Here is a 27,744-nt window from a genome sequence, read left to right on the forward strand (position 1 = left end):
AAAAAAAAAAAAATGTGGTTTCATTCCTAGATTTAATAGAAAAAAAAAGTAGTATATAATTGTTACTGCCAGTAGATGCAGGATGTCGTTTACTCCTGACATTCTATTCAAGCAACTAGATGCAGGATGTCGTTTACTCCTGACATTCTATTCAAGCAACTAGATGCAGGATGTCGTTTACTCCTGACATTCTATTCAAGCAACTAGATGTAGTTGAGTTCATCAGTAAAATGAATTGTAAATAAAAACATCACCAACAATAATGTCAGTGGCTAAGATAGTACAATGTTGACGTCGCCTCGTATTAAAGCATTTGCACCGCGCTGCCCCATTATCTTACCTCATGATATGCATATATAGGTCTGCGCCTATGTGACACATAATAAGTGTCAAGGTCAAGGTTGTTTTAATTGTTAATAAAATGTTAATAAAAACTTCTTCATTTAAAAAAAAAATGAGTAGTTTTCCAATTTAAATAATAAGTTCTGATTCTTTCCAGTTTATTGGAGCGAGATCAGTTAGTAAGTATCAAACTTCATGTTAAATTTGTCAAGTGAATTTATTATTAAAATCATATTGTATGTTATTACTGTGTGTTTGATCTATTTCATTGTTTTATTTCCATAAAGAGGAATTCTGCTATTCTTTTCCAGGCATAGATTTTGTTTTCATCGGATTTAACGTCGGAAATACAAAGACTTTTTTTTTTTACCACCAATTTCACCGTCACAGTGTCCAGCATAGAGCGGAAAGGTTTACATTATGGCGTAAACAAAGTAATGCATTAATTGCAAATATTTGCAAATACAACAACGTAACTGTAGTGTTACAGGATCTAAAACAATATTCAGACATTTCTTGTATCAGACCACAAACAACATCACAGACATACAACAAAGATCTTGTTATCAAATATACAATAGAGCAAACAGTGACATGAGTAATACCACGCTAGATACATTCCACCCTTAGAGCTTGACAGATCGAAGTCAACTCACAAATCACTCACGCATATACACACATATAACTCACGCACTAACATAGCGCAAGAAAAGAAAATCGATACCGTCCTGAGTCATGTGACGTCTGGGCAGCTAGGTCAGAGTGACATTTTGAGACAGCCAAGACGAAAACGCCCGATCCATTTGTCTACAAATTCAGACCTGACGAAATAACCCCACCAGTAATCAGACGACAGACTAGCCACAAAGTAATGATAAGATTTGACACAGACAAGCGATACATCTAGCCACAAAGTAATGATAAGATTTGACACAGACAAGCGATAAATCTAGTCACAAAGTAATGATAAGATTTGACACAGACAAGCGATAAATCTAGTCACAAAGTAATGATAAGATTTGACACAGACAAGCGATAAATCTAGTCACAGAATAGCGTAAGACTAGTAACAGTCTAACGACAAACCAAGCCAAAGGCTAGAAACAAACGTGATAAGTCTAGCCACAAACCTAGCCACAGTCTAGCGACACACTAAAAGGCTAGCGACAAAGCTAATCACAGACTAGTGACAATGTTAGAAATAAACTAAGCTATAGACCAGCAACAAACTAGAATCTTGCGACAAAAAACAAAAGACAAACCTAGTCACAGAATAGCGACAAACTAGTGATAAGGCTAGAGACAGACCTAGCCAGACTAGCGACAAACAAGTGACATGGTTAGCGACGAAAGTAGTCATAGACTAGCGACAAACTAGTGATGAAATAAGAAACAAAAGTAGCCTCAGACTAAGGAGAAGACAAGCGACAAAGCCAGCGACAAACGTAGCCGGAGAATCCATATGCTATCAATAACATTTATTAATGAGAGTTTCTTGCCTTCCAAAACTGTGTCTTACGTTTTATAAAAAAATGTGCGGGGGTTGTAACCCTAATCCTCACACAACTTAATGTGAAATGTAAAGAATGTGTTGTGCTAGGCAGGTAACGCATGTAGGTGTGGCAAGGTACTATCAAGTTAGGGTATAGAAAAAAAAGGCAAATTGAACACATGGCGTGTGTTAAAGTTAATGTGTTTAAAAAGGCAAATTGAACGCATGACGTGTGTTAAAGTAAATGAGTTAAAAAAAAAAAGAAAAATTAAACACATGGTTTGTGCTCCATAATGACATGCTTCATTGTGACGTTGTTTTCATTCCTATTTATTGATACACAGTACCCTCCCATGTACCCCTCCCATGTACCCTCCCACGCGTATTAGCCACCGATCTTTTGTTGACAAAAAAAAAAGGTCAAACAACAGTGGTTCAAGTAGGAAAAACGCGCCCAACAGAATGGAATGTGTTGCTTCAAAGGAAGTCACTGAAGCGTTACAGAAAGTCGAAGGTGACGGAAGATATTGAAGAACGCTTTTACCTTTGGAGATTTTAATGTACGCAAACAAGACAAAACTGTTTCATTGAAGGCTTGGCAAAGCTTGGACAAGGAGAGCCTCTCACTAGAGTTTAGACATACATCTCACATGTATACCAGAGTCTTGACAAGGAGAGCCTCTCACTAGAGTTTAGACATACATCTCACATGTATACCTGAGTCTTGACAAGGAGAGACTCTCACTAGAGTTTAGACATACATCTCACATGTATACCTGAGTCTTGACAAGGACAGACTCTCACTAGAGTTTAGACACACATTTACCTTGTATACCAGAGTCTTGACAAGGAGAGCCTCTCACTAGAGTTTAGACACACATCTCACATGTATACCAGAGTCTTGACAAGGAGAGACTCTCACTAGAGTTTAGACACACATCTCACATGTATACCAGAGTCTTGACAAGGAGAGACTCTCACTAGAGTTTAGACACACATCTCACATGCTCATTGAGGTACAATATGTATCAGATACGGCTAAGACCTTATAGATGCCTGTGGCATTTCACGTCTCGAGAGACGATCTTTTCCCTTTGCAACTTCTTGTGTGACTAAAGAGGCCGATCCTTGATACACAGCTGCGGTCGCAGGTTGGGCATATGTAATCACCAGGCGCCATTGCATTTTGACCCTTCTTTCTGCTTCTGTTGTGTATGACATCTGCAATCCGTGACCCTTCCTTTATGCTCTCTTTCCATGTGGATCTATCCAGTGCCACCTCTTCCCAGCTGCTAGTGTCGATTTTGAAGAGCTTCATGTCGCGTTTGCATACATCCGTATACAGTTAAAGTGGGCGACCAGCAGCTCTCCTGCCTTCTATTAGATCGCCATACAGAATGTCCTGTGGAAGTCGACCTACTGACATTCTACGAACTTGGCCAAGCCAGCCAATGCGTCTGCTGAAGATAATTCATATAAAACACCAACAAAATCTTAAAGAAGTAAAAAAAAAAGTAAATAAAGGGAGTTTGTGTTAAAACAAACTTGCAGATGACCCCTACGGCTCCGTGGTACTCAATCATTACAAAATCATACCCAAATATGTGGATAAATAAAAACTTCTTTTTAAATGTAGTTATAAAAATCTGTATTTGATTGCTTATCTACAAATACTCTTTTGACTCTGTTTCTAGAAACCAAAGTGCGGACAATTCAGTAGTTGTCGTACATAAGAAGTCACGTGATTAACAGACGAGGTTGTCAGCCTACAGTCACGTGATTTCACCACTAAACGTGTGCACACTCTCCAACAGTTCATCTACCAGTAGGGGGACACGACAATTCGTTCACTGACATTTCGTTCACCGACAAATCGTTCACGACTTTTCGTTCACGCGACTATTCGTTCACGCGACTATTCGTTCACGCGACTATTCGCTCACGGACTATTCGCTCACAGACAACTTGTTCACCGACAACTTGTTCACCGACAGTTGGTTCACGACAAATCGTTCACGCGACAAATCGTTCACGCGACTATTCGTTCACGACACGGACAAATTGTTCACAGACAAATCGTTCACTGGATAGTAACATATTGTTTATATTATATATTCTCGTCGCGTGTTTAATTTATTTACATTAAAACTTTTGTAGCTATTATTTCCAAATGCAAAAAAATTCTAGAGATCAGGTCAAATCCGAGTTTAATTTCGTTGTTGTTGTTAATATTTTGTTAATGAGGACCGTCTGTGGTAAAAATTATACTTAAAATTTAAAAAAAATATAAAAAAGAGATCTTACAAGCTAGCTGAAAAATGTAAACGGGCCCTCACTTTACTATTTACTATAGGTAACATTTTTACTTTCACCTTTAATATACATAAACACCCCCTTCTTTTTTTCATCTACCGGGAATCTACTCATTCATCTGGATACTCTAGTTAACACCTAGTTGAGTGCTAGACAGACTGGCTCCTCTGGAAGTAATAAAACTTTATTGGACATTGCCTATACACATGTTCAATCTGTTAACATTGAAAATATCTACTAGACACTAGTATAGTACTTTCCATCAAGTTTAAAAGGAGTTCTATTTTATTTTTATTTTAGTTAACTTGTTTCTATATGTGACCACCCATTGGTAGACTAATTTGATTGCTTTGACTTCAATAACAAATTTATTGAAACAATTTTATTTTGTTGTTTTGCAATAAATTATAATTTTTTGATAGGGAACCAAAATATTTCCTAGTGTTGTAGCCTATATGTAATTAGTTTTTTTTTCTTAGATTTCTTAATTGATAAGTATTAACCTTAGATCTGTATCTAGTATGTGACGTTCAGAGTTGAACAGTGAAACCGTGTATTGTAACAACTCTAGTACCATTGTTAAAAATCTAAATTATCTCTCGTAAAAACACTGAAAGGATTGTGGAAAAAATACTAGTATGTCTGAGCTAGCCAGGAAAACCAGTGACTTGGCAGAATGCATGACGCGTAGGACGTAATCATCTTCTTTTTTTAAGAAACGTCTGTATTATATAAGATAAGATTTGTTTTTGTTAATAAGATATCAATAAAATGGGTATGTTAATTAAACATCTGGACCGCTATTAAGAAGCAAATATGGGTAGGTCGAACAAGACCACATGATGGACATGAGTGTAAAAGAAGGCCTACATGTTGAAAGTAAAAATGTTACCTATAGTAAAGTGAGGTCCCATTTAAATGTTTCAGCTTGCTTGTAAGATCTCTTTTTTCTTTTAAGTATAATTTTTTTTTCACATACTGTCCTCATTAACAAAATATTAACAACAAACAAACAAAAATTTTAAAAAGAATTTCGGATTAGGCCTGATCTCTAGCAATTTTTTTGTTTTTGGAAATATCCAGTGAACGATTTGTCTGTGAACAATTTGTCTGTGAACGAATTGTTCGTGAACGATTAGTCGCGTGAACGATTTGTCGTGAACCAACTGTCGGTGAACAAGTTGTCGGTGAACAAGTTGTCTGTGAGCGAATAGTCCGTGAGCGATATGTCGCGTGAACGAATTGTCTGGTGAACGAAATGTCTGGTGAACGAATAGTCGCGTGAACGAAAAGTCGTGAACGATTTGTCGGTGAACGAAATGTCAGTGAACGAATTGTCGTGGAACCACCAGTAGTTAACGTTCTTCTTCGTCTCAGCTGTAAGTAGTAACTAAACCTCAGCTGTAAGTAGTAACTAAACCTCAGCTGTAAGTAGTAACTAAACCTCGTCTGTAGGTAGTAACTAAACCTCAGCTGTAAGTAGTAACTAAACCTCAGCTGTAAGTAGTAACTAAACCTCAGCTGTAAGTAGTAACTAAACCTCAGCTGTAAGTAGTAACTAAACCTCGTCTGTAGGTAGTAACTAAACCTCGTCTGTAAGTAGTAACTAAACCTCGTCTGTAGGTAGTAACTAAACCTCGTCTGTAAGTAGTAACTATACCTCGTCTGTAAGTAGTAACTAAACCTCGTCTGTAGGTAGTAACTAAACCTCGTCTGTAAGTAGTAACTAAACCTCGTCTGTAAGTAGTAACTAAACCTCGTCTGTAGGTAGTAACTAAACCTCATTTGTAGGTAGTAACTAAACCTCGTCTGTAAGTAGTAACTAAACCTCATCTGTAGGTAGTAACTAAACCTCGTCTGTAGGTAGTAACTAAACCTCAGCTGTAATTAGTAACTAATCCTCGTCTGTAGGTAGTAACTGAACCTCATCTGTAGGTAGTAACTAAACCTCGTCTGTAGGTAGTAACTAAACCTCAGCTGTAAGTAGTAACTTCCAATGACCAAATAATTTTTATGCCGCCTAAAACTGTGTACCTTGAAGAAAAACTGCCTTGACAATGTGTGTGTACAGTAATGAACTAATGTGGCTATGTCCAAGAACAGACAGGTCAAGTCTAAGATCAATGATACTTATGGTCAAGTCTAAGATCAATGATACTTATGGTCAAGTCTAAGAACAATGATACTTATGGTCAAGTCTAAGAACAATGATACTTATGGTCAAGTCTAAGAACAATGATACTTATGGTCAAGTCTAAGATCAATGATACTTATGGTCAAGTCTAAGAACAATGATACTTATGGTCAAGTCTAAGAACAATGATACTTATGGTCAAGTCTAAGAACAATGATACTTATGGTCAAGTCTAAGAACAATGATACTTATGGTCAAGTCTAAGATCAATGATACTTATGGTCAAGTCTAAGAACAATGATACTTATGGTCAAGTCTAAGAACAATGATACTTATGGTCAAGTCTAAGATCAATGATACTTATGGTCAAGTCTAAGAACAATGATACTTATGGTCAAGTCTAAGAACAATGATACTTATGGTCAAGTCTAAGATCAATGATACTTATGGTCAAGTCTAAGAACAATGATACTTATGGTCAAGTCTAAGAACAATGATACTTATGGTCAAGTCTAAGAACAATGATACTTATGGTCAAGTCTAAGATCAATGATACTTATGGTCAAGTCGAAGAACAATGATACTTATGGTCAAGTCTAAGAACAATGATACTTATGGTCAAGTCTAAGATCAATGATACTTATGGTCAAGTCTAAGATCAATGATACTTATGGTCAAGTCTAAGATCAATGATACTTATGGTCAAGTCGAAGAACAATGATATTTATGGTCAAGTCTAAGATCAATGATACTTATGGTCAAGTCGAAGAACAATGATACTTATGGTCAAGTCTAAGATCAATGATACTTATGGTCAAGTCTAAGATCAATGATACTTATGGTCAAGTCTAAGATCAATGATACTTATGGTCAAGTCTAAGAACAATGATACTTATGGTCAAGTCTAAGAACAATGATACTTATGGTCAAGTCTAAGAACAATGATACTTATGGTCAAGTCTAAGAACAATGATGTTTATTTGAGTTTAAGCGATGAAGTGTGTGTGTGTGTGTTTCCTACGTGACAATGATAAGAGATTAATGAGTTTGTTTGGTGGCTGTGCATTGTAGAATGATGAAATATTGAGCTGATTTGTCGTGATGCAGATCTTAAGTAGATCAGGCGATCTAAAGGCATGAAAGAGTAAAGGCATCTATTTGTTGTAGTCAGATGTTATTTAAAATACCATTTATTGCTGCTATATTTATTTCATCTCATCTCAAGATGAATTTGAATATATTATAATCAAAGTTTTGTTTAATTTTGTTTTCAAGAAAGAAGTTAGTTTTAGTTATACTAGCAATCAGGTGCTCCAAGTCAACAACAGACCAAAAACATGGAGTCCAGTCTAAGAACAGACAATGATGCCCAAGTGTGTTTAACCGATTGAGTCCAGTCTAAGAACAGACAATGATGCCTAAGTGTGTTTAACCGATGGAGTCCAGTCTAAGAACAGACAATGATGCCTAAGTGTGTTTAACCGATGGAGTCCAGTCTAAGAACAGACAATGATGCCTAAGTGTGTTTAACCGATGGAGTCCAGTCTAAGACACTGAACCCTAAGTGTGTTTAAGCAGCATAGTCCAGTCTAACAAAAGAGAAATGCATTGATCCAGGAACAGACATTACATCATTAACTCTCTGAGGACGCCGGCATGGCACGCGCGTGCCAAGAGAAAAACTGGTCAGCACTATAAATAGACATTTATTGGAGGCCGAGAGGTCGAGGTCAGTGGGGAAAATAAAATAAAAACTTTTCCATGGGAGAAACTAGAAAAAACGAAAAAGGACGAAAAACAAATTACTCTCTGTTCCAAAGCGTTAATATCTAAGTGTAATTTGATTGGATGAATAGGGGAAAAAAACAACAACTAGAGATTGCTTCCAATTTTATGATACGAAGGTCACAGGTTTAAACCCTGTTTCGACATTTGATAGTTTATTTAAAAAAAAAATAGCTTTCATTATCCACACTATAATATGTTAGAGTTGATTAATACACTCTTTTAATTGTAAGCTCAATAGTCAGTAAATGAAACTAAAAAAAAGTATAAACCAAATTTGAACTAAAGCGTTGTGGATGCTAATATCAGCAGACTAGCGGGCACAGTCAATCCTATCGAAAGAGAGGCTGAAATTGATGTTATCCATACAATTAAACGCGGGTTTTTAGTTTGTTTATTATATGTTATATATTAGTTTAACACATGCATATAAACCAACAGAAAAAAATACAAAAATAAGCAACTGATTACATTCAAAATATTCGCGATTTACAAAATGGAAGAAAACTTCACTACACTTTACTCTCTAATTCAAAACTCATACTCTCGACATTTGTATTTGAAATTGTTCTCATTCATTTCATTAGCTCTCAGCACGACTTGGCAATGTTGAATACAAATCAGGCAAGGATTAAGTCACGTGATTAGGGTCTCTTCATTCAAATCACGGTCCGAAAAGAGTTTACGTCTGAACTGAAAAATAAAATTTTCGATCACAGCAACTCATTTAATTAAGAAGTTAAATTTATTCGGCAGAAAACTAATGGAGTGTTTCTATTGCTTCTGACACCAAATCTTTTGAGACTTAGTGTAAAAAGGATATATAAGCCTACACTTTGTTTATGAATACGATATAGTGATAGAGAGATTTCATTCTTATGTACAATACACACACGAGAGTTAAATAAAGTTAGGGAGTAATAGTATGATTTTTTTTTTTATTTGATCATGTCAGCGGAGAGAGAGAGAGAGAAGAGAGTGAGTTTTGTACCGAGCCCTGTTCGATGGAGTAACAGTTCAATATGTGATTTATTGAGCTATATGTATTTGAGTATTGATTGCCATGTACTTAGTTCATAATGGAATACAACAAACGTAGATACTTTACTCGCACAATAATATTTGAACATAAGAAATATAATGGAATGAGTAAGATGATTGTTTTGATGCAAATCTCTGAATCCCTGTTATGAGATTGAACAAAACAAATGAATTACCCTATGTGGCTATCCTTCACAGGTCGATATGTCATAAAGGTAGCGACAAAGCTACTTTTCATGAGCACGTTTTATTAACTAAGTCAAAGTGTACTATCAAGTGTAGCAAAGTCAAAGTGTACTATCAAGTGTAGCAAAGTCAAAGTGTACTATCAAGTGTAGCAAAGTCAAAGTGTACTATCAAGGGTAGCAAAGTCAAAGTGTACTATCAAGTGTAGCAAAGTCAAAGATGACCTGACCTAGATTCTATTTTTTTTCTGAGCTAAATAAAAACATTTTTTATCCTCTTTTGGAGTCCTGACTTTCCATTAGAGGCACCTCCTCCTGTAACAAGGTAATAACCTGAGCATTCAACAAGACGTAGCAAGAGAACAATTTCACACACACACACACATTAATGTCTGGATCAATATTTCTATTAAAAGGCAAGTTTCCAAGAGAAAGCCGCGTCACAACTTGAGCTCTGTCAAATATTGACTGCTGACCTGCGAGTTTGTTGGACTAGATAGCATCGACGTGACGTCACAGACAGTGTCAAGTTGTGTGTGTTTAGGGTTAGTATTGTCTTTGTGTGTGTGTGTGTGTGTGTTGAAATGAGTGCAAATAATGACATTAATACTCCTCGTCTGCAGGACATCCTTAACAACTAAAACATTTCCTTGAAAACCCGTTCATAGCCAGCAAACATCATATCACATAGTCAATATCACATAGTCAGCAAACATCATATCGCTTAGCCAGCACACATCATATCACATAGTCAGCAAACATCATATCGCTTAGCCAGCACACATCATATGACATAGATAGCAAACGTCATATCACTTATAGATAGCAAATGTCATATCACGTATAGATAGCAAATGTCATATCACGTATAGATAGCAAATGTCATATCACTAATAGATAGCAAAATTCTTATTATTCAGGACACAATATTTCCTATGTATAGAAGGAATACAGTTTACGCTTGGATTCAGCTAGACTCAAACACGTGAGAAGATTCGAATTCTCTCTGAGAATGAGATTTGAATATAACAGAAATAAAAGCTTTTCCACAAAATCAATTTAAACAGCTTTTAGAGCCATTTTCTAAATCAGTTTAAAAGATGTTTGATTTGGTCAGAGTGTATTAATATTGACTTGACAACCTTCGACACATGTCCATAGTCCAGCTACGACGTCTTGTTTAGGTAACCTAATAAGTGGAACATTCTTTTTTTTTTTTTTTGGCCCAAACGGAAAATCCCTCCAGACTGTGATTTGACTGAAGGTCCCCAGTGACTTGACCTCTTCTTCTGATTTGACCTCTGTATTCTGTTCTACACAATGAGTTGGACAAAAAATGTGCGTTTGTTTGTAAGAAGATAACTCTTGTAATATAAAATTAGATCTAGGTTTTAAAACCTATGATCCTTTTAGGAGATGAATGGATACTGAAACTCAAGTGTACATTCATAGTCTCTACGTTTATGTTGTAACATCTAAGCATTGCCAGATTGACGTGAGCAAGATGTTGGGATTAATTCATCTTAATCGCAAGTCCTATCAGGCAGGAAATATCATTCTCCTTCTTTTAAAAGAATTAATGTGCCTTGTTTTTCCATTCGTTATTTAGTTTTGACTTTGTGGGTGAGGCTGAAACCCTGGCCAGCAGAACACGTAGGACCTGATGGAAGTATCTCCGTTTTACAATGTGATCTAAGCAGCTTATACGACAAGATAAACACATGGGTAGGACTAGGTTAACTCTGGGGTACGACTAGGTAAACACATGGGTAGGACTGGGTAAACACATAGGTAGCACTAGGTAAACTATGGGGTAGGACTAGGTAGAATACATAGGTACGACTAGGTAATCACATGGGTAGGACTAGGTAAACACATGGAAACCACTAGGATATATTAAAATGTAATTTTTCAATAATACTAGATCTACTAGCTCTTGATCCGGTAGTTTCACGAGATTATTCTCCGCTTGCCCATGTACCAGTAGCACATGCTCCTAAAGATTCCACTGGCTCCTTCTCAACTAGTTCCACTAGCTTTACAAACTAAAGAACCAGTAACTCCATCACCTCAAGCTCTTCTAGCTCATGTTCCACTAGCTCATGTTCCACTAGCTCATGTTCTACTAGCTCTACTTAGGTATTGCTCTATAAGCTCACACTCCACTAGCTGATGTTCCACTAGCTCATTCCTACTGGCTGATGTTCCACTACCTGATGTTCCACTAGCTGATGTACCTCTAGCTAATGTTCCAAAGCTGATGTTCCACTACCTGATGTTCCACAAGCTGATGTACCTCTAGCTAATGTTCCACAAGCTGATGTTCCACTAGCTGATGTTCCACTAGCTGATGTTTCACTAGCTGATGTTTCACTAGTTCATGGTCCAGTCCACTAGCTCACATACCACTAACTGATGTTTCACAAGCTTATGTTCCAATAGCTTATGTTTCACTACCTGATGTTCCACTAGCTGATGTTTCACTAGTTCATGGTCCAGTCCACTAGCTCATATTCCACAAGCTGATGTTCCACTAGCTGATGTTTCACTAGCTGATGTTTCACTACCTGATGTTCCACTAGCTGATGTTTCACTACCTGATGTTTCACTAGCTGATGTTTCACTACCTGATGTTCCACTAGCAGATGTTTCACTACCTGATGTTCCACTAGCTGATGTTTCACTAGCTGATGTTTCACTACCTCATGTTCCACTAGCTCATATTCCACTACCTCATGTTCCACTAACTGATGTTCCACTAGTTCATGGTCCAGTCCACTAGCTCACATACCACTAACTGTTGTTTCACAAGCTTATATTCCAATAGCTTATGTTTCACTACCTGATGTTCCACTAGCTGATGTTTCACTAGTTCATGGTCCAGTCCACTAGCTCATATTCCACAAGCTGATGTTCCACTAGCTGATGTTCCACTAGCTCATATTCCACAAGTTGATGTTCCACTAGCTGATGTTTCACTAGCTGATGTTCCACTAGCTGATGTTCCACTAGCTGATGTTCCACTAGCTGATGTTTCACTACCTGATGTTCCACTAGCTGATGTTTCACTACCTGATGTTCCACTAGCTGATGTTTCACTACCTGATGTTTCACTAGCTGATGATCCACTAGCTGATGTTCCACTAGCTCATATTCCACAAGCTGATGTTCCACTAGCTGTTGTTTCACTAGCTGATGTTCCACTAGCTGATGTTTCACTACCTGATGTTCCACTAGCTGATGTTTCACTACCTGATGTTCCACTAGCTGATGTTTCACTAGCTGATGTTTCACTACCTGATGTTTCACTAGCTGATGTTCCACTAGCTGATGTTTCACTAGCTAATGTTTCACTAGTTCATGGTCCAGTCCATTAGCTCATATTCCACTAGCTGATGTTTCACTAGCTAATGTTTCACTAGTTCATGGTCCAGTCCATTAGCTCATATTCCACTAGCTGATGTTCCACTAGCTGATGTTCCACTAGCTCATATTCCACAAGCTGATGTTCCACTAGCTGATGTTTCACTAGCTGATGTTCCACTAGCTGATGTTCCACTAGCTGATGTTTCACTACCTGATGTTCCACTAGCTGATGTTTCACTACCTGATGTTCCACTAGCTGATGTTTCACTACCTGATGTTTCACTAGCTGATGTTCCACTAGCTGATGTTTCACTAGCTAATGTTTCACTAGTTCATGGTCCAGTCCATTAGCTCATATTCCACAAGCTGATGTTCCACTAGCTGATGTTTCACTAGCTAATGTTCCACTAGCTGATGTTTCACTAGTTAATGGTCCAGTCCACTAGCTCATATTCCACAAGCTGATGTTTCACTACCTCATGTTCCACTAGCAGATGTTTCACTAGTTCATGGTCCAATCCACTAGCTCATATTCCACAAGCTGATGTTTCACTACCTCATGTTCCACTAGCAGATGTTTCACTAGTTCATGGTCCAGTCCACTAGCTCATGTTCCACTAGCTGATGTTTCACTACCTCATGTTCCACTAGCAGATGTTTCACTAGCTGATGTTTCACTAGATGATGTTTCACTAGCTGATGTTTCACTACCTCATGTTCCACTAGCTCATATTCCACTAGCTGATATTCCACTAGCTGATGTTTCACTAGCTGATGTTTCACTAGCTGATGTTTCACTAGCTGATGTTTCACTAGCTGATGTTTCACTACCTCATGTTCCACTAGCTCATGTTCCACTAGCTGATATTCCACTAGCTGATGTTTCACTAGCTGATGTTTCACTACCTCATGTTCCACTAGCTCATATTCCACTAGCTCATATTCCACTAGCTCATATTCCACTAGCTGATATTCCACTAGCTGATGTTTCACTAGCTGATATTCCACTAGCTGATATTCCACTAGCTGATGTTTCACTAGCTGATGTTTCACTACCTCATGTTCCACTAGCTCATATTCCACTAGCTGATGTTTCACTAGCTGATGTTTCACTAGCTGATGTTGCACTAGCTGATGTTTCACTAGCTGATGTTTCACTAGCTGATGTTTCACTAGCTGATGTTTCACTACCTCATGTTCCACTAGCTCATATTCCACTAGCTGATATTCCACTAGCTGATGTTTCACTAGCTGATATTCCACTAGCTGATATTCCACTAGCTGATGTTTCACTAGCTGATGTTTCACTAGCTGATGTTTCACTACCTCATGTTCCACTAGTTCATGTTTTACTAGCTGATGTTTCACTAGCTGATGTTTCACTAGCTGATGTTCCACTAGCTGATGTTTCACTAGCTGATGTTTCACTAGCTGATGTTTCACTAGCTGATGTTCCACTAGCTGATGTTTCACTAGCTGATGTTTCACTAGCTGATGTTTCACTAGCTGATGTTTCACTAGCTGATATTCCACTAGCTGATGTTTCACTAGCTGATGTTTCACTAGCTGATGTTTCACTAGCTGATGTTTCACTAGCTGATGTTCCACTAGCTGATGTTCCACTAGCTCATATTCCACTAGCTGATGTTTCACTAGCTGATGTTTCACTAGCTGATGCTTCACTAGCTGATGTTTCACTAGCTGATATTCCACTAGCTGATGTTCCACTAGCTGATGTTTCACTAGCTGATGTTTCACTAGCTGATATTCCACTAGCTGATGTTCCACTAGCTGATGTTTCACTAGCTGATGTTTCACTAGCTGATGTTTCACTAGCTGATGTTCCACTAGCTGATGTTTCACTAGCTGATGTTTCACTAGCTGATATTCCACTAGCTGATGTTTCACTAGCTGATGTTTCACTAGCTGATGTTTCACTAGCTGATATTCCACTAGCTGATGTTCCACTAGTTCATGTTTCACTAGCTAATGTTCCACTCCTGATTAGAACTAAAGAGAAGACGCAGCCCTATATTTATGAGCAGACTAGACTGTTTCAGCAATAGATGGATGATGAAGACTTCCTTGCACTCTTAAAAATAACTAACTGCCAATTGGAACCAAAGCGTGAATAGTATCTAAACACTCGCTTGAATTTACAGATTGTGGGATGAACATTTTTTGAGACCTTTCGATCACATGCCTACTTTCTAAATTTCATAAAATGGTCAGTCAAAACTTTTCGTTTTTGACCCTCTCCTAAAAAAAATTTGCCCATCACTGCACTAGAGAGTATCATAGCAATGCACCAAACACAAACTTGAGAGTATCATCGCAATACATCAAACACAAACTTGAGAGTATCATATCAATACACCAAACACAAACTTGAGAGTATCATAGCAATACACCAAACACAAACTTAAGAGTATCATAGCAATACTCCAAACACAAACACACCTTAGAGAGTATCATAGCAATACATCAAACACAAACTTGAGAGTATCATAGCAATACACAAAACACAAACTTGAGAGTATCATAGCAATACTCCAAACACAAACACACCTTAGAGAGTATCATAGCAATACATCAAACACAAACTTGAGAGTATCATAGCAATACACAAAACACAAACTTGAGAGTATCATAGCAATACTCCAAACACAAACACACCTTAGAGAGTATCATAGCAATACATCAAACACAAACTTGAGAGTATCATAGCAATACACAAAACACAAACTTGAGAGTATCATAGCAATACTCCAAACACAAACACACCTTAGAGAGTATCATAGATAAACCAACCACAAGCACATGCTGCCAAAAAATGTTCGATGAAATTGATTGCAGAAGAAATCTTGAATTCAATCAAAGAGTAACATCGACATTTATTATTCATATTTTTGTTACAAAGCTTAAATGATCTCACTCTCTCTTTCAGTCTGTCTTTCAGTCTGTCGAGTAAACATTTTTACACGTTATTTCTTTCTGGCCCAATTTCGGATCAAGATAAAATTTTGCTTAATTATTTCTTGTACCTGACTAAACAAGAATCAATATTAAGAATAAGCAAATAATTAATTAACTATTGTTAATTAGTTATTTTGTTTGTATGGAACAAGGCAAAGAAATAGTACTTGACAGATGTCGTGGTATAAGTTGAATTAGTCCCCTTGAGAAGGCTTGAGCCGTGAGTGAACACATTTTTTATGCATTTAAATAGCGATCACTGTATGTAACATTCACACAGATACCACAATGAGAAATGAGAAAAAATATTTATAATGCCACAGATTTATTATTTAAGTCTAGGTCTATTACAAATTTAATAACATGACGATACAAACTAACTGATACAATTATCCTTGCCATAAGATTTGCTTTTTTTAAGTATTTCAAAATTATAAGTTAATTGTTTCTATTCCAATAATCCCTGGTCAATGTCACTGATCTATCTGAAGCGTCAACTAGATCTAGCACTGTACTCACTGATCTATCTGAAGCGTCCACTAGATCTAGCAATGTACTCACTGATCTATCTGAAGCGTCCACTAGATCTAACACTGTACTCACTGATCTATCTGAAGCGTCAACTCGATCTAGCACTGTACTCACTGATCTATCTGAAGCGTCCACTAGATCTAGCAATGTACTCACTGATCTATCTGAAGCGTCCACTAGATCTAGCACTGTACTCACTGATCTATCTGAAGCGTCCACTAGATCTAGCAATGTACTCACTGATCTATCTGAAGCGTCAACTAGATCTAGCACTGTACTCACTGATCTATCTGAAGCGTCCACTAGATCTAACACTGTACTCACTGATCTATCTGAAGCGTCCACTAGATCTAACACTGTACTCACTGATCTATCTGAAGCGTCAACTCGATCTAGCACTGTACTCACTGATCTATCTGAAGCGTCCACTAGATCTAGCAATGTACTCACTGATCTATCTGAAGCGTCCACTAGATCTAGCACTGTACTCACTGATCTATCTGAAGCGTCCACTAGATCTAGCAATGTACTCACTGATCTATCTGAAGCGTCAACTAGATCTAGCACTGTACTCACTGATCTATCTGAAGAGTCCACTAGATCTAGCACTGTACTCACTGATCTATCTGAAGCGTCAACTCGATCTAGCACTGTACTCACTGATCTATCTGAAGCGTCAACTCGATCTAGCACTGTACTCACTGATCTATCTGAAGCGTCCACTAGATCTAGCACTGTACTCACTGATCTATCTGAAGCGTCCACTAGATCTAACACTGTACTCACTGATCTATCTGAAGCGTCCACTAGATCTAGCACTGTACTCACTGATCAGACACAACATAAGGTTAAAGGTAAAGGAAATCACTAGAACAATCACATTGACTTCTGCCATGACATGGTAGCAATCTTCTAGTGCAACTAGTGTCCAACGTTTGTCAAAAGCAAACACAAAATCCATTCTAATCCATATTTTTCTCATCCAGTGGTCACATAAACGAGAAAGACAAAACGTCCAAGCGTCCACTAGATCTAACACTGTACTCACTGATCTATCTGAAGCGTCCACTAGATCTAACACTGTACTCACTGATCTATCTGAAGCGTCAACTCGATCTAGCACTGTACTCACTGATCTATCTGAAGCGTCCACTAGATCTAGCAATGTACTCACTGATCTATCTGAAGCGTCCACTAGATCTAGCACTGTACTCACTGATCTATCTGAAGCGACCACTTTGAAGATATAGAGCTGGAATTTTGAGGATATAGAGCTAGAACTTTGAGGATATAGAGCTAGAACTTTGGGGATATAGAGCTGGAACTTTGAGGATATAGAGCTAGAACTTTGAGAATATAGAGCTGGAACTTTGGGGATATAGAGCTAGAACTTTGAGGATATAGAGCTAGAACTTTGAGAATATAGAGCTGGAACTTTGGGGATATATAACTAGAACTTTGAGGATATAAAGGTAGAGCTTTTAGGATATAGAGCTAGAACTTTGGGGATATAGAACTAGAACTTTGAGGATATAGAGCTGGAACAATGGGGATATAGAACTAGAACTTAGAGGATAAAGAGCTGGAACTTTGGGGATATAGAACTAGAACTTTGAGGATATAAAGTTAGAACTTTTAGGATATAGAGATAGAACTTTGAAGATATAGAGCTAGAACTTTGAGAATATAGAGCTAGAACTTTGAGGATATAGAGCTAGAACTTTGAAGATATAGAGCTAGAACTTTGAGGATATAGAGCTAGAACTTTGAGGATATAGAGCTAGAACTTTGAAGATATAGAGCTAGAAATTTGAAGATATAGAGCTAGAACTTTGAGGATATAGAGCTAGAACTTTGATGATATAGCGCTAAAAATTTGAAGATATAGAGCTAGAACTTTGAGGATATTAAGCTAGAACTTTGATGATATAGAACTAGAGCTTTGGGGATAAAGAGCTAGAACTTTGAAGAAATAGAGCTAGAACTTTGAGAATATTAAGCTAGAACTTTGAAGAAATAGAGCTAGAACTTTGAAGATATAGAGCTAGAACTTTGAGGATATAGAGCTAGAACTTTGAATATATAGAGCTAGAACTTGGAAGATATAGAACTAGAACTTTGAAGATATAGAATTAGAGTTTTGAGAATACTGAGCTCTATAGAACTCATACATTTTAAAATGTAATATCTCTGTTGTAGTAATAAACGGTTATATTGTTTTATTATTTTATAATTGGTTTCAGAGAATTCGCATCTATTTTCAGAAATGTAACTTGTAATGTTCTATTGAAAATCTACTTTTGTACAGACTAACGTGAGACAGGATTTAAGCTCCGAACCTTTAGATAAGAGCCCAACTACACGGTCAGGCAACTACTTGATACTCATGAAATTTTATTCGATTTTTTTTTAAAGCAACGAGCTAAGGACAAAGACCGCACCAAAAATTGGTAACATCTGAAAATGGATGACAATAGCAACTTGTCCCAACGATGACCTGCTGACCACTGTCAAAACAACAACAAGCCCGTAAACTTAAACTCCACGAGGTCCATCAGGGCTTGCAAAAAACTTCCTGCAGGGAACAGTTCCAGGGAAAAGAAGGAGGGGCAGACAGAGATTGGGAGAGGTCTAAGAAAGATGGGCCTGTCTTCGAAAGAGATTCAAGTCAAGAGAAACGGCAGAGAGGAATAAAGACAGTCAGCAGATCATGTGTGGAGCCCCAAATGTTCAACAGACTAAGGACTATGTGAAGGTGTATAAAAGTAAAGTTTCCCTTTCAAACCTTGTGATCTATGGGCCAGAGGATGTAAAGGTCATCTGTTGTTTTTTTTGTGTGGCCTACGGTTAACGAGGGTCTCATATTACCAGCATAGCGACCAACCACCTCCATTTGAAGGTGAGATAAATTTGAATCCAAACAAATGTAAAAAACTTTTGATGCCGACACATTGAGAAAATAGTTATCAAAAGCAGCAATTTGTAATCCATCCTGATGGGATAGAACAGACTGGGATTCAATCATACAACATCGTATTTAACATTATAAGACATTCATGCATTCGACTAAGACGTATATACTTGGGGAAACAAAAGATCCAACATTAAAACGATCTTATACCCTTCATCGCTGCTGTATTAACAAAACAAAACAATCTTTTCAAAGGTAGACTTTTTAAGCTCAAGAAGCAACCGAATTTTTCATAAAAAAATATTATTATAGTTTTCCTGTTTCAATATCTGTTTAGGTGTAGGTGTGTGTCTATATGTGGGTGCTTCTATGTTTAGGTGTGTCTATGTGTGGGTGTGTTTGTGTGATTCTTCTTTAAAAAGATTTACACGTGACAACAAAAGAACAAGTTGGAGCGTTTGGAATTCAAATATGATTTACTTTAAAGTAACTATCTAGGCACCTATAAATTAAAATATTTATTTGATGAGAATTTTGCAAAATTCTTCGATCATACAATCATCATGCAAAGTGCTACAACAATTAGAATTCCTTAACAGCTTGAATTGAATACATATTTTATTCTGGTCAGTGCAAGGCAGCTGAGTCACTCACAATGAGAAATAACAAGACGAATAGTCTGTGCTAAAACAACAATACCACAAAAGTGAAAGGGGGCAAGATGGATGTAATAATATACTCACTGTCTTGTGTTGTCATCCAGTTGTTCCTCCAGCTGACCCACCCTGAGCTGCAGCCTGGCCTTTTCCTTGTTGGTGTCATCGATCAGCTTCCTGGCTTCATTCAGCTCCGTGTCGTACATCTGCTTCACGGCGCTCGTCTCTTTGCCCCAGTGAGACTTGAGCTGCTCCAGCTCCGAGGCCAGCTTCTTGTTCTGAGCCTCCAGGAAGCGCACCTTCTCAATGTAGTTGGCGAACCTCTCGTTCAGGTCCTGAAGGTCTTTCTTCTCCCTCTCCCTGCTGGTCTTGAAGTTGCTCACCCCGGTGACAGCCACGGTGCTGGAGCCCAGTGGCAGGAATCCGCTGCTGTACTCGACCGTGCGGGTGGATGAGCTGGTGCGAATAGGGGAAGTAGGCAGGGCACTCCTGGAGATGCTGGTGTGCCTCGGAGTGATGCTGGACTTGTAGTAGATGCCGCTATCGTCATCGTCCCGGATGCCTCCGCTTGAAGTGGTGATGATGGTTCTCTTTTCCGTCACCGAGGTGTTTCCCGGGAGAGTGCTGCTCGAGTACAGGAAGGACTGCGACATGGTGGCAGGTCTGTGTGGACTGACCTCTCTCACGATGTTACGGCAGTTGGCAGGTCTACGTGGACTGTCCTCTCTCACGATGTTATGGCAGTTGGCAGGTCGATTAATTATTTCGACAAACTACTTCCACAAGTTAATTGTAAGTATAGTTTACTCTCTTTATTCAGTTATTTGATTATTGCACTACTTAAAGAAACACAAACACATAATAACGATACACACCAAGAGAAATAGTTGTCAACTTAGTCATTGCGACCAAGATTAACTTCCAGCACATAATATTTTTTTTCATCAATGCTAAAATGCTATGAAACTACTACAACTGAATATTCTTCAGATACTCATATTTGAGATTCTACTAAAGTTTCAGGGCAAGCGGTAGTCTAAAGGAACTTAGTTTAGCAACAATATAAAGGTTTTGTAGACCTACTTTAATGACCTGACATTTTTCATAGCCCCATCTTCCCGCGTCATCCATCCCGTAGAAACGACACGATAAAAAATTGTAGAACTTTATCAGTACATAGTATATATATACAGATTTACGAAACAAACAACTGAAAAGAATATCTCGAAGATATGGTTTCAAAATGCTCCAGATTTTCAAGACAATTGTAATGTTACGACATTAAACTGTTCAAATATTTATTAAAACTCAAAGCAGAGACTCGCGCAGTGCATTAGAGATGTAATCCTAATTGAATAGTTAAGATATTATTCAAAGTTAATCAGCCAGGAAAACCAATGATTCCAAGTCACTGAATTAACATGCACAATTAGATCGACACATGGATACGCCGAGGACGTAATTATAATCTATTTTAAAGTAACATCTGTAATTTATAAGATAAGAAGATAAGATATTCTAGTCCTATTTTTCTTCTTCAAATAGTTATACGTTTAATGTAGGGGATCTGAAATAATGTAAGTAAACAGGTATAAGTAAGTAACAGCTATTCTGTTGTCGTATTAATTACATTATAATGTTCTTAATGAAGCTATGCAGGCTACGCTGTTACTTCTTTTACATTCAGCCTGAAATATTCAGTTTGAATTGTTTAGTAATAAGTGGTTCAGAAATAGCTGTGTCTTCAGTAACATGTATCTAACTCAGCAGTGATGTTCTATCCTCAGTACTTAAATCTAGATCTAAAGTATAAGTCAGCACAAAAACAAAGTCAGAGTGTTTCCCCTTATTTTACACTTCGATCCTCCCTTTCGCCCCTTCTCCTAAGTTCATGTCCTAAAAAGATGTTTCTGTAAATAACTGCGTAAACCGGCTGAGCAACGAGTTCTGAATAAAATTGGCAAAGACTAGGAAGAGAGGGGGGACACTAGAAAGTAGGTCAGAGCTCGATGTGATCTGTCAGTTGTTGTAATAGATCTTACACAGGAAGACCTCAGAAGACAGACGTTGAAAATATATGTACAATACAAATATTATCTTTCATCTTGGTTCACGCTTCATACTCCCAACCCCTCCCCCCTTTTTTGTTCCGTTCCCCAAGCTTGAACCAATTCTAAAACCTTCAAACCGCTGGACAACTTGATGCTCGTGGATAGGGAGAATGTCAGTGGACGTATCGGGAATAGAGAAAGTCCAAATGTTGCAATTTTTTAAACCTGAATTAGTTTATACAACATTCCTTAAAACCAATGTTCAACTGAGTGTAAAAACCCAACTAGTTGAGACCATAAGTATGTTTTCAAGAGCTACATTTGTTGATCCACTTCAACACCAACAGAAGTTAACTTGCTAGTTCAATACATGCTCCAAACGACTTTCAATACTTTTATTTCTGAGGCAGAGACTGGGACAAAGTTCATAACAAAGTAATAGGTCTCGTTACTGACTGACACCTAGCTGTCCTGTTATCTCTGAAAGTAATACCACCTAGACTTGCCAGATTGGAAATCAATCAATAGGTCATATCGATAGTATCCAACTAAAGACTTAGTCAATATATTTATCAAGCAATGAAGCGGCCAAAGTCTGGAGGAGTTGATCAATGCCTACTAGAGGAATGTTTGACTTGATCCAGAGAAATGAAATGTAAATCTTACAAACTTATTTCTAAATGACTAGAACATTCCAGTGGTGTTTGCACCAAAACTGAAATGATGAAAACTTTAAAATGGAACACAATAATTCTTGAGATAGATTTCATATTTACAACTTTCCTCTTCACATAATTAAGTACTTTTTTTCATACTAACATCTCTTCTACAATTAGGCTATATTTAGCCTTCATTAGATCTCATCAAACAGCCAAAAGAAAAAAAACACTTTTAATTGGTCACTTTTGGTTACCATAACCCCACCCCCGAAAAATACCAATACAATGTTAAAAGACCATGCAACAAAAATATGATGCGATCAGCCAAATAGATGAATTGTAATGAGCTTGGAGACGGAGGGGTCACGTGATCGACTCCTGAAGAGGACTGGGATTTTAAACTTCCAGACTTTGTACTTCCAGATTTTAAACTTCGAGATTTTCAGGAGAAAATAGACGTAGGTATTGTCAGGCTAGCAAAATTATCAACAGTTTTAACTTTGTTTCTAGATCTTGTTAAATTTTAGAATTGCAGACCAGATTTACAGCTCTTATTAAAAAGAAATCTAAAACAATATAGACGTAGCTTCAAACATTGACTTAAGCTATCTAACTTGCTGTAACTTTAAAGTCTCCTGATTCAACTGAAGTCCTAGGAACTGTTCAAGTCTCCTGATTCAACTGAAGTCCTAGGAACTGTTCAAGTCTCCTGATTCAACTGAAGTCCTAGGAACTGTTCAAGTCTCCTGATTCAACTGAAGTCCTAGGAACTGTTCAAGTCTCCTGATTCAACTGAAGTCCTAGGAACTGTTCAAGTCTCCTGATTCAACTGAAGTCCTAGGAACTGTTCAAGTCTCCTGATTCAACTGAAGTCCTAGGAACTGTTCAAGTCTCCTGATTCAACTGAAGTCCTAGGAACTGTTCAAGTCTCCTGATTCAACTGAAGTCCTAGGAACTGTTCAAGTCTCCTGATTCAACTGAAGTCCTAGGAACTGTTCAAGTCTCCTGATTCAACTGAAGTCCTAGGAACTGTTCAAGTCTCCTGATTCAACTGAAGTCCTAGGAACTGTTCAAGTCTCCTGATTCAACTGAAGTCCTAGGAACTGTTCAAGTCTCCTGATTCAACTGAAGTCCTAGGAACTGTTCAAGTCTCCTGATTCAACTGAAGTCCTAGGAACTGTTCAAGTCTCCTGATTCAACTGAAGTCCTAGGAACTGTTCAAGTCTCCTGATTCAACTGAAGTCCTAGGAACTGTTCAAGTCTCCTGATTCAACTGAAGTCCTAGGAACTGTTCAAGTCTCCTGATTCAACTGAAGTCCTAGGAACTGTTCAAGTCTCCTGATTCAACTGAAGTCCTAGGAACTGTTCAAGTCTCCTGATTCAACTGAAGTCCTAGGAACTGTTCAAGTCTCCTGATTCAACTGAAGTCCTAGGATTGTTTTATCATCTAAGAAACTGTTCAAGTCTCTCCTGATTCAACTGAAGTCCTAGGAACTGTTCAAGTCTCTCCTGATTCAACTGAAGTCCTAGGATTCTTTTAGCATCTAAGAAAATGTCGAAAAAAAGACTATGCCGGTCCAACTATTTCTAAGTCATGTCTGTTACTAGACCTCTGGAAATATTGACAACTGTGTATAGTGTGTGGGTGGTGTGATCTCCAAAGGGCATTAAAAAACAGCTATACATGTCATTGCCTTAACATGATTGTTAAAACAACAAAGAAATGAAACCCCTACCCTATACCACCCTTTCTAAATATCTTAAAAATCACAAATTTACAAAGCATCTATGATCTAAATATTTTATTGCTGGAAGCTCGGGAGCTAGAAGTCCTCAAGAAAAACATAATAACCTCCAATTCGAAATGAATTACTCGGACTTAAGTCCACTAAATGACAGTTCAGTCAAGTTGCGGTAGGTCTGACCACACGATGCTCGATATTAATCTGCTTTCGTTTAATAAGATATTGTCTATTTGTCAACCTAAACGGTCGTTACGGGAGCCCAATGAGCCAAAGAGAGCATGAGTATAAAACTTAGCAGCAACACTCCGGTACTTGGGCGAACAGGTGGAAACGGTCTAAGAGGAAATGGTTAGGCAAATGGGTAGCGAAACAAGACTGTCTAAGGGATGCGAGAGTATTACCATTGCACAATGCGGGGTTGTAAAGGAGCTCCGACAATCATTTCAACTATCCAGGCGTCGATCATTAAGGGGCCTTTTCATAAATGGCGAGCCCCGCACGGTTAGCATGATATAGAGAATCAGAATCCGGAGGTTCCCTGTGTACTCGGCCTTCGGCCTAGTCTCTAGTCCGCGAGTCCGGAGTGTCAGATCCAATGGAAATGACAGTGTGAACATAGACACCTGCAAGGCCCTCTTCCATACAGAACAATCTATTCAATCAGGCCGGTGAGAGGGAGCTCTTGTTAGCTTTAGATGGACTAGAGTTTCAAAAGCCTTAGCTCAACTCCACCTAACAATATTAAATCGTCGTGTGGTAGGCGCTTCGAACTGCCGTCACAATGGTCCTGAGTTCGAACACAGCCTCCCCCTCCCCCTGCTGTTCTTTTCAGAAGTAAAACAAACAAATATTTGATGAGCCAGATCATAATGAGCCAATTATTGTATGAGTCAGATTGTTTCTGTTTAATACACCTTTTCTCCATACACTAAATCTAGATCTACAAGTGACAGATATACACCTAACCTGACTAACCACATTTTTTTTCATATCGTCCGCTGGTTACACGAGTCGCTAGACTATAAATAGACTATTGATATTCCCGCCAGAGCCAGTACAGCAGACACGTAGGATGTAAGTAATTGATGTAAACCACAGCCGCCTCATTATACAGCAAAGCAGGCTTCCACCATACCACATAGATCTAGATTCTAAGGACACAGCTCAGCAATGGACACTACTGCAGGAAATAATTTGAATAACAACTAGGCATATTGCAGTATATTTAAAGGTCAAACTATTTCCTGTTATATATACATTTGTATATATATATATATATATATATATATATATATATACATTTGTATATATATATATATATATATATATATATATATGGTTTATGTATGTGGTTTACATATATATATATATTGGAGTCCGAAGTTTAAAGAGGAGTGTACTTCACCCGAATACGCAGTCCTAGATGTAACCTACATATTTTGCCACACTTGATGCAGACAAAACCTTTGGTCGATTTTAATTTTCTTGTCCCAGTCAAAGCTTCACTTCAGCCAATAATAAATAGATTGGGTAAGGGAGGTAACTCGGGAATGAACCGTGTCAATGTCGGAGTATTTACACAGCGAGAAGCCTACAAGATAACCAGTCTACATTTTAAAGCGTATAAAGGCAAAGAAGTGTATCGTAGACAGAAATACATTGAAATCCAAGTCTCGGATGTTCCTGCAGAAATAAAGATTGTTACGTCAAGTCAAAAAGTCAAGTACTCGTTTCAGACTTTGCGATCTCTAGGGCAGATGATGTCAAGATATATGGCCAAAGGTGGACGAGGGTTTCATGTGGCTAGCACAACGACCCAAAAAATGTCAGGTATCCATTAGAGTTAGGTGGACACAGAGGCCTCCTAGAAATCCCGACATCAGAGAAGCGCGCTTTGAACCTGAGACTCATTGGCTCCAATTCTTGACCACTCCTCCACCACGAGTATTACGAACTAGCCCGAATCTCCTGCAAGACGTCGGTTTCACCGTCACAATAGTCCAGAGAGCATAGAACACGGTCAGGCATCTCTTTACTTGAGTCACTTCTAGATCTAGTTCTCTTTGGACAAGATACATAGAACACGGTCAGGCATCTCTTTACTTCAGTCACTTCTAGATCTAGTTCTCTTTGGACAAGATACATAGAACACGGTCAGGCATCTCTTTACTTGAGTCACTTCTAGATCTAGTTCTCTTTGGACAAGATACATAGAACACGGTCAGGCATCTCTTTACTTCAGTCACTTCTAGATCTAGTTCTCTTTGGACAAGATACATAGAACACGGTCAGGCATCTCTTTACTTGAGTCACTTCTAGATCTAGTTCTCTTTGGACAAGATACACAAGCGTGAAGAAAAATGAAAAATTACTCCAGAGTTATCCAACATGGATATCCACCCACGTAAAACTGTTATAACTTCTTTTCAATTCTAATATTAATACTGATCATTACTTTGCAACATCTTAGTTTAAATACATGTTGTTGTTTTTTAGTGTCTAACATCTTAAATGGAACAATTGTGTATAGCTCACGCTTAAGGATTCGGATATAATGAAAAAGGTCTGAGCCAGGGTGAGTGTCATGGGATATTCTAATAACTTTCATTTTAATTGATATAGATGGCAGAAAGGATCCAATCATACTAAGTAACAAAGTCCTTGGAAAAACTATTTTCGAACTAATGCACTACACTGCATCTCATTGTACACGTTGAATTAGAAACTAAGATAAGTATGTCCTTGCCCTAATCTATTTCAGGCACGAAGGCAGGATTCGAACTCAGGACCACCGTGAAAGAGTCCAACGCGCATACCACTTGACCAGGCAGCCAATAGGACTGAAGGTAGGAGGTCAAGGCCACAACTCTTATAAAGTCGGGGGGGGGGGGAGTGGTTGGACAGAGCTAGTTAATAAAAGGGACAAAATATTTACACTGCATTTACTGACAACAGTTTCATGTCCATTTGTCACAGCTAGGGACGAGATCTAAGTAACCTAATCTATATAGATCATAACTCTAGGACTACAAGTGTTCACGGCTATATAACTATTTGAAATTATAACATAGATCTAGACTTTTATGCCCATTTCTTTCTAACATTTAAAAGAAAGATAAAAGTACTGCGTTTTTATTATTTTTAAAGAATATACAAATGATTCCATATCAGCTAGATTCTAGATAAATAGATAGCTAGGTCTGCATATATCTATTTAGAGTCCTGTAAGTTTGAATTAGGCGGAGTAGCCTATATAGTTACACATACACTATACTATCTCACACAATCGGTTAATGAAATTCACTAAATATTAAATGTCCGTTACATTAGTATCCAAGGGAATGTATCGGACACATCCACAGCACAGCACACCCAAGGTGACACACCAGAACACAAGGTAAGCAGAAGTAACACAGGCCGACACTTCGCTAAGTAGACACGGCCCGGCGACAGCAGCTAGGTGAACAGGGAAGGGTCAGGGAGGGAGAGAAAGAGAGGGAGGGAGAAAGACAGAGGAGAGTAACTGTAGTCGGGTTACAGCTATTTCTCCGTCAATC

The 27,744-nt window shown here is 38.1% G+C and overlaps 1 protein-coding gene across 9 annotated transcripts in view; it reads right to left on the minus strand.

Moving 5' to 3' along the window:
• The window catches only part of LOC106050951 (protein lava lamp-like), a 105,467-nt gene that overhangs the window by 14,354 nt on the left and 63,369 nt on the right, over positions 1-27,744 (minus strand). Inside the window, exons 1-2 of one of the 9 annotated variants that reach the window (XM_056041845.1) lie at positions 27,513-27,672; positions 19,820-20,568 (exon numbers count right to left, since the gene is read on the minus strand). The exons of 2 other annotated variants lie outside the window; for them this stretch is intronic. In XM_056041845.1, the coding sequence (XP_055897820.1) occupies positions 19,820-20,385 (566 nt within the window). In that variant the 5' untranslated portion in view covers positions 20,386-20,568; positions 27,513-27,672. Of the gene's footprint in view, positions 1-19,819; positions 20,572-27,454; positions 27,673-27,744 lie in introns of those variants that run through there. 6 more of the 9 variants (XM_056041846.1, XM_056041851.1, XM_056041848.1 and 3 more) reach the window with 6 other exon arrangements.

The sequence above is a fragment of the Biomphalaria glabrata genome, chromosome 9, assembly GCF_947242115.1.
Source record: "Biomphalaria glabrata chromosome 9, xgBioGlab47.1, whole genome shotgun sequence".
In the NCBI taxonomy this organism is placed as follows: domain Eukaryota; kingdom Metazoa; phylum Mollusca; class Gastropoda; family Planorbidae; genus Biomphalaria; species Biomphalaria glabrata.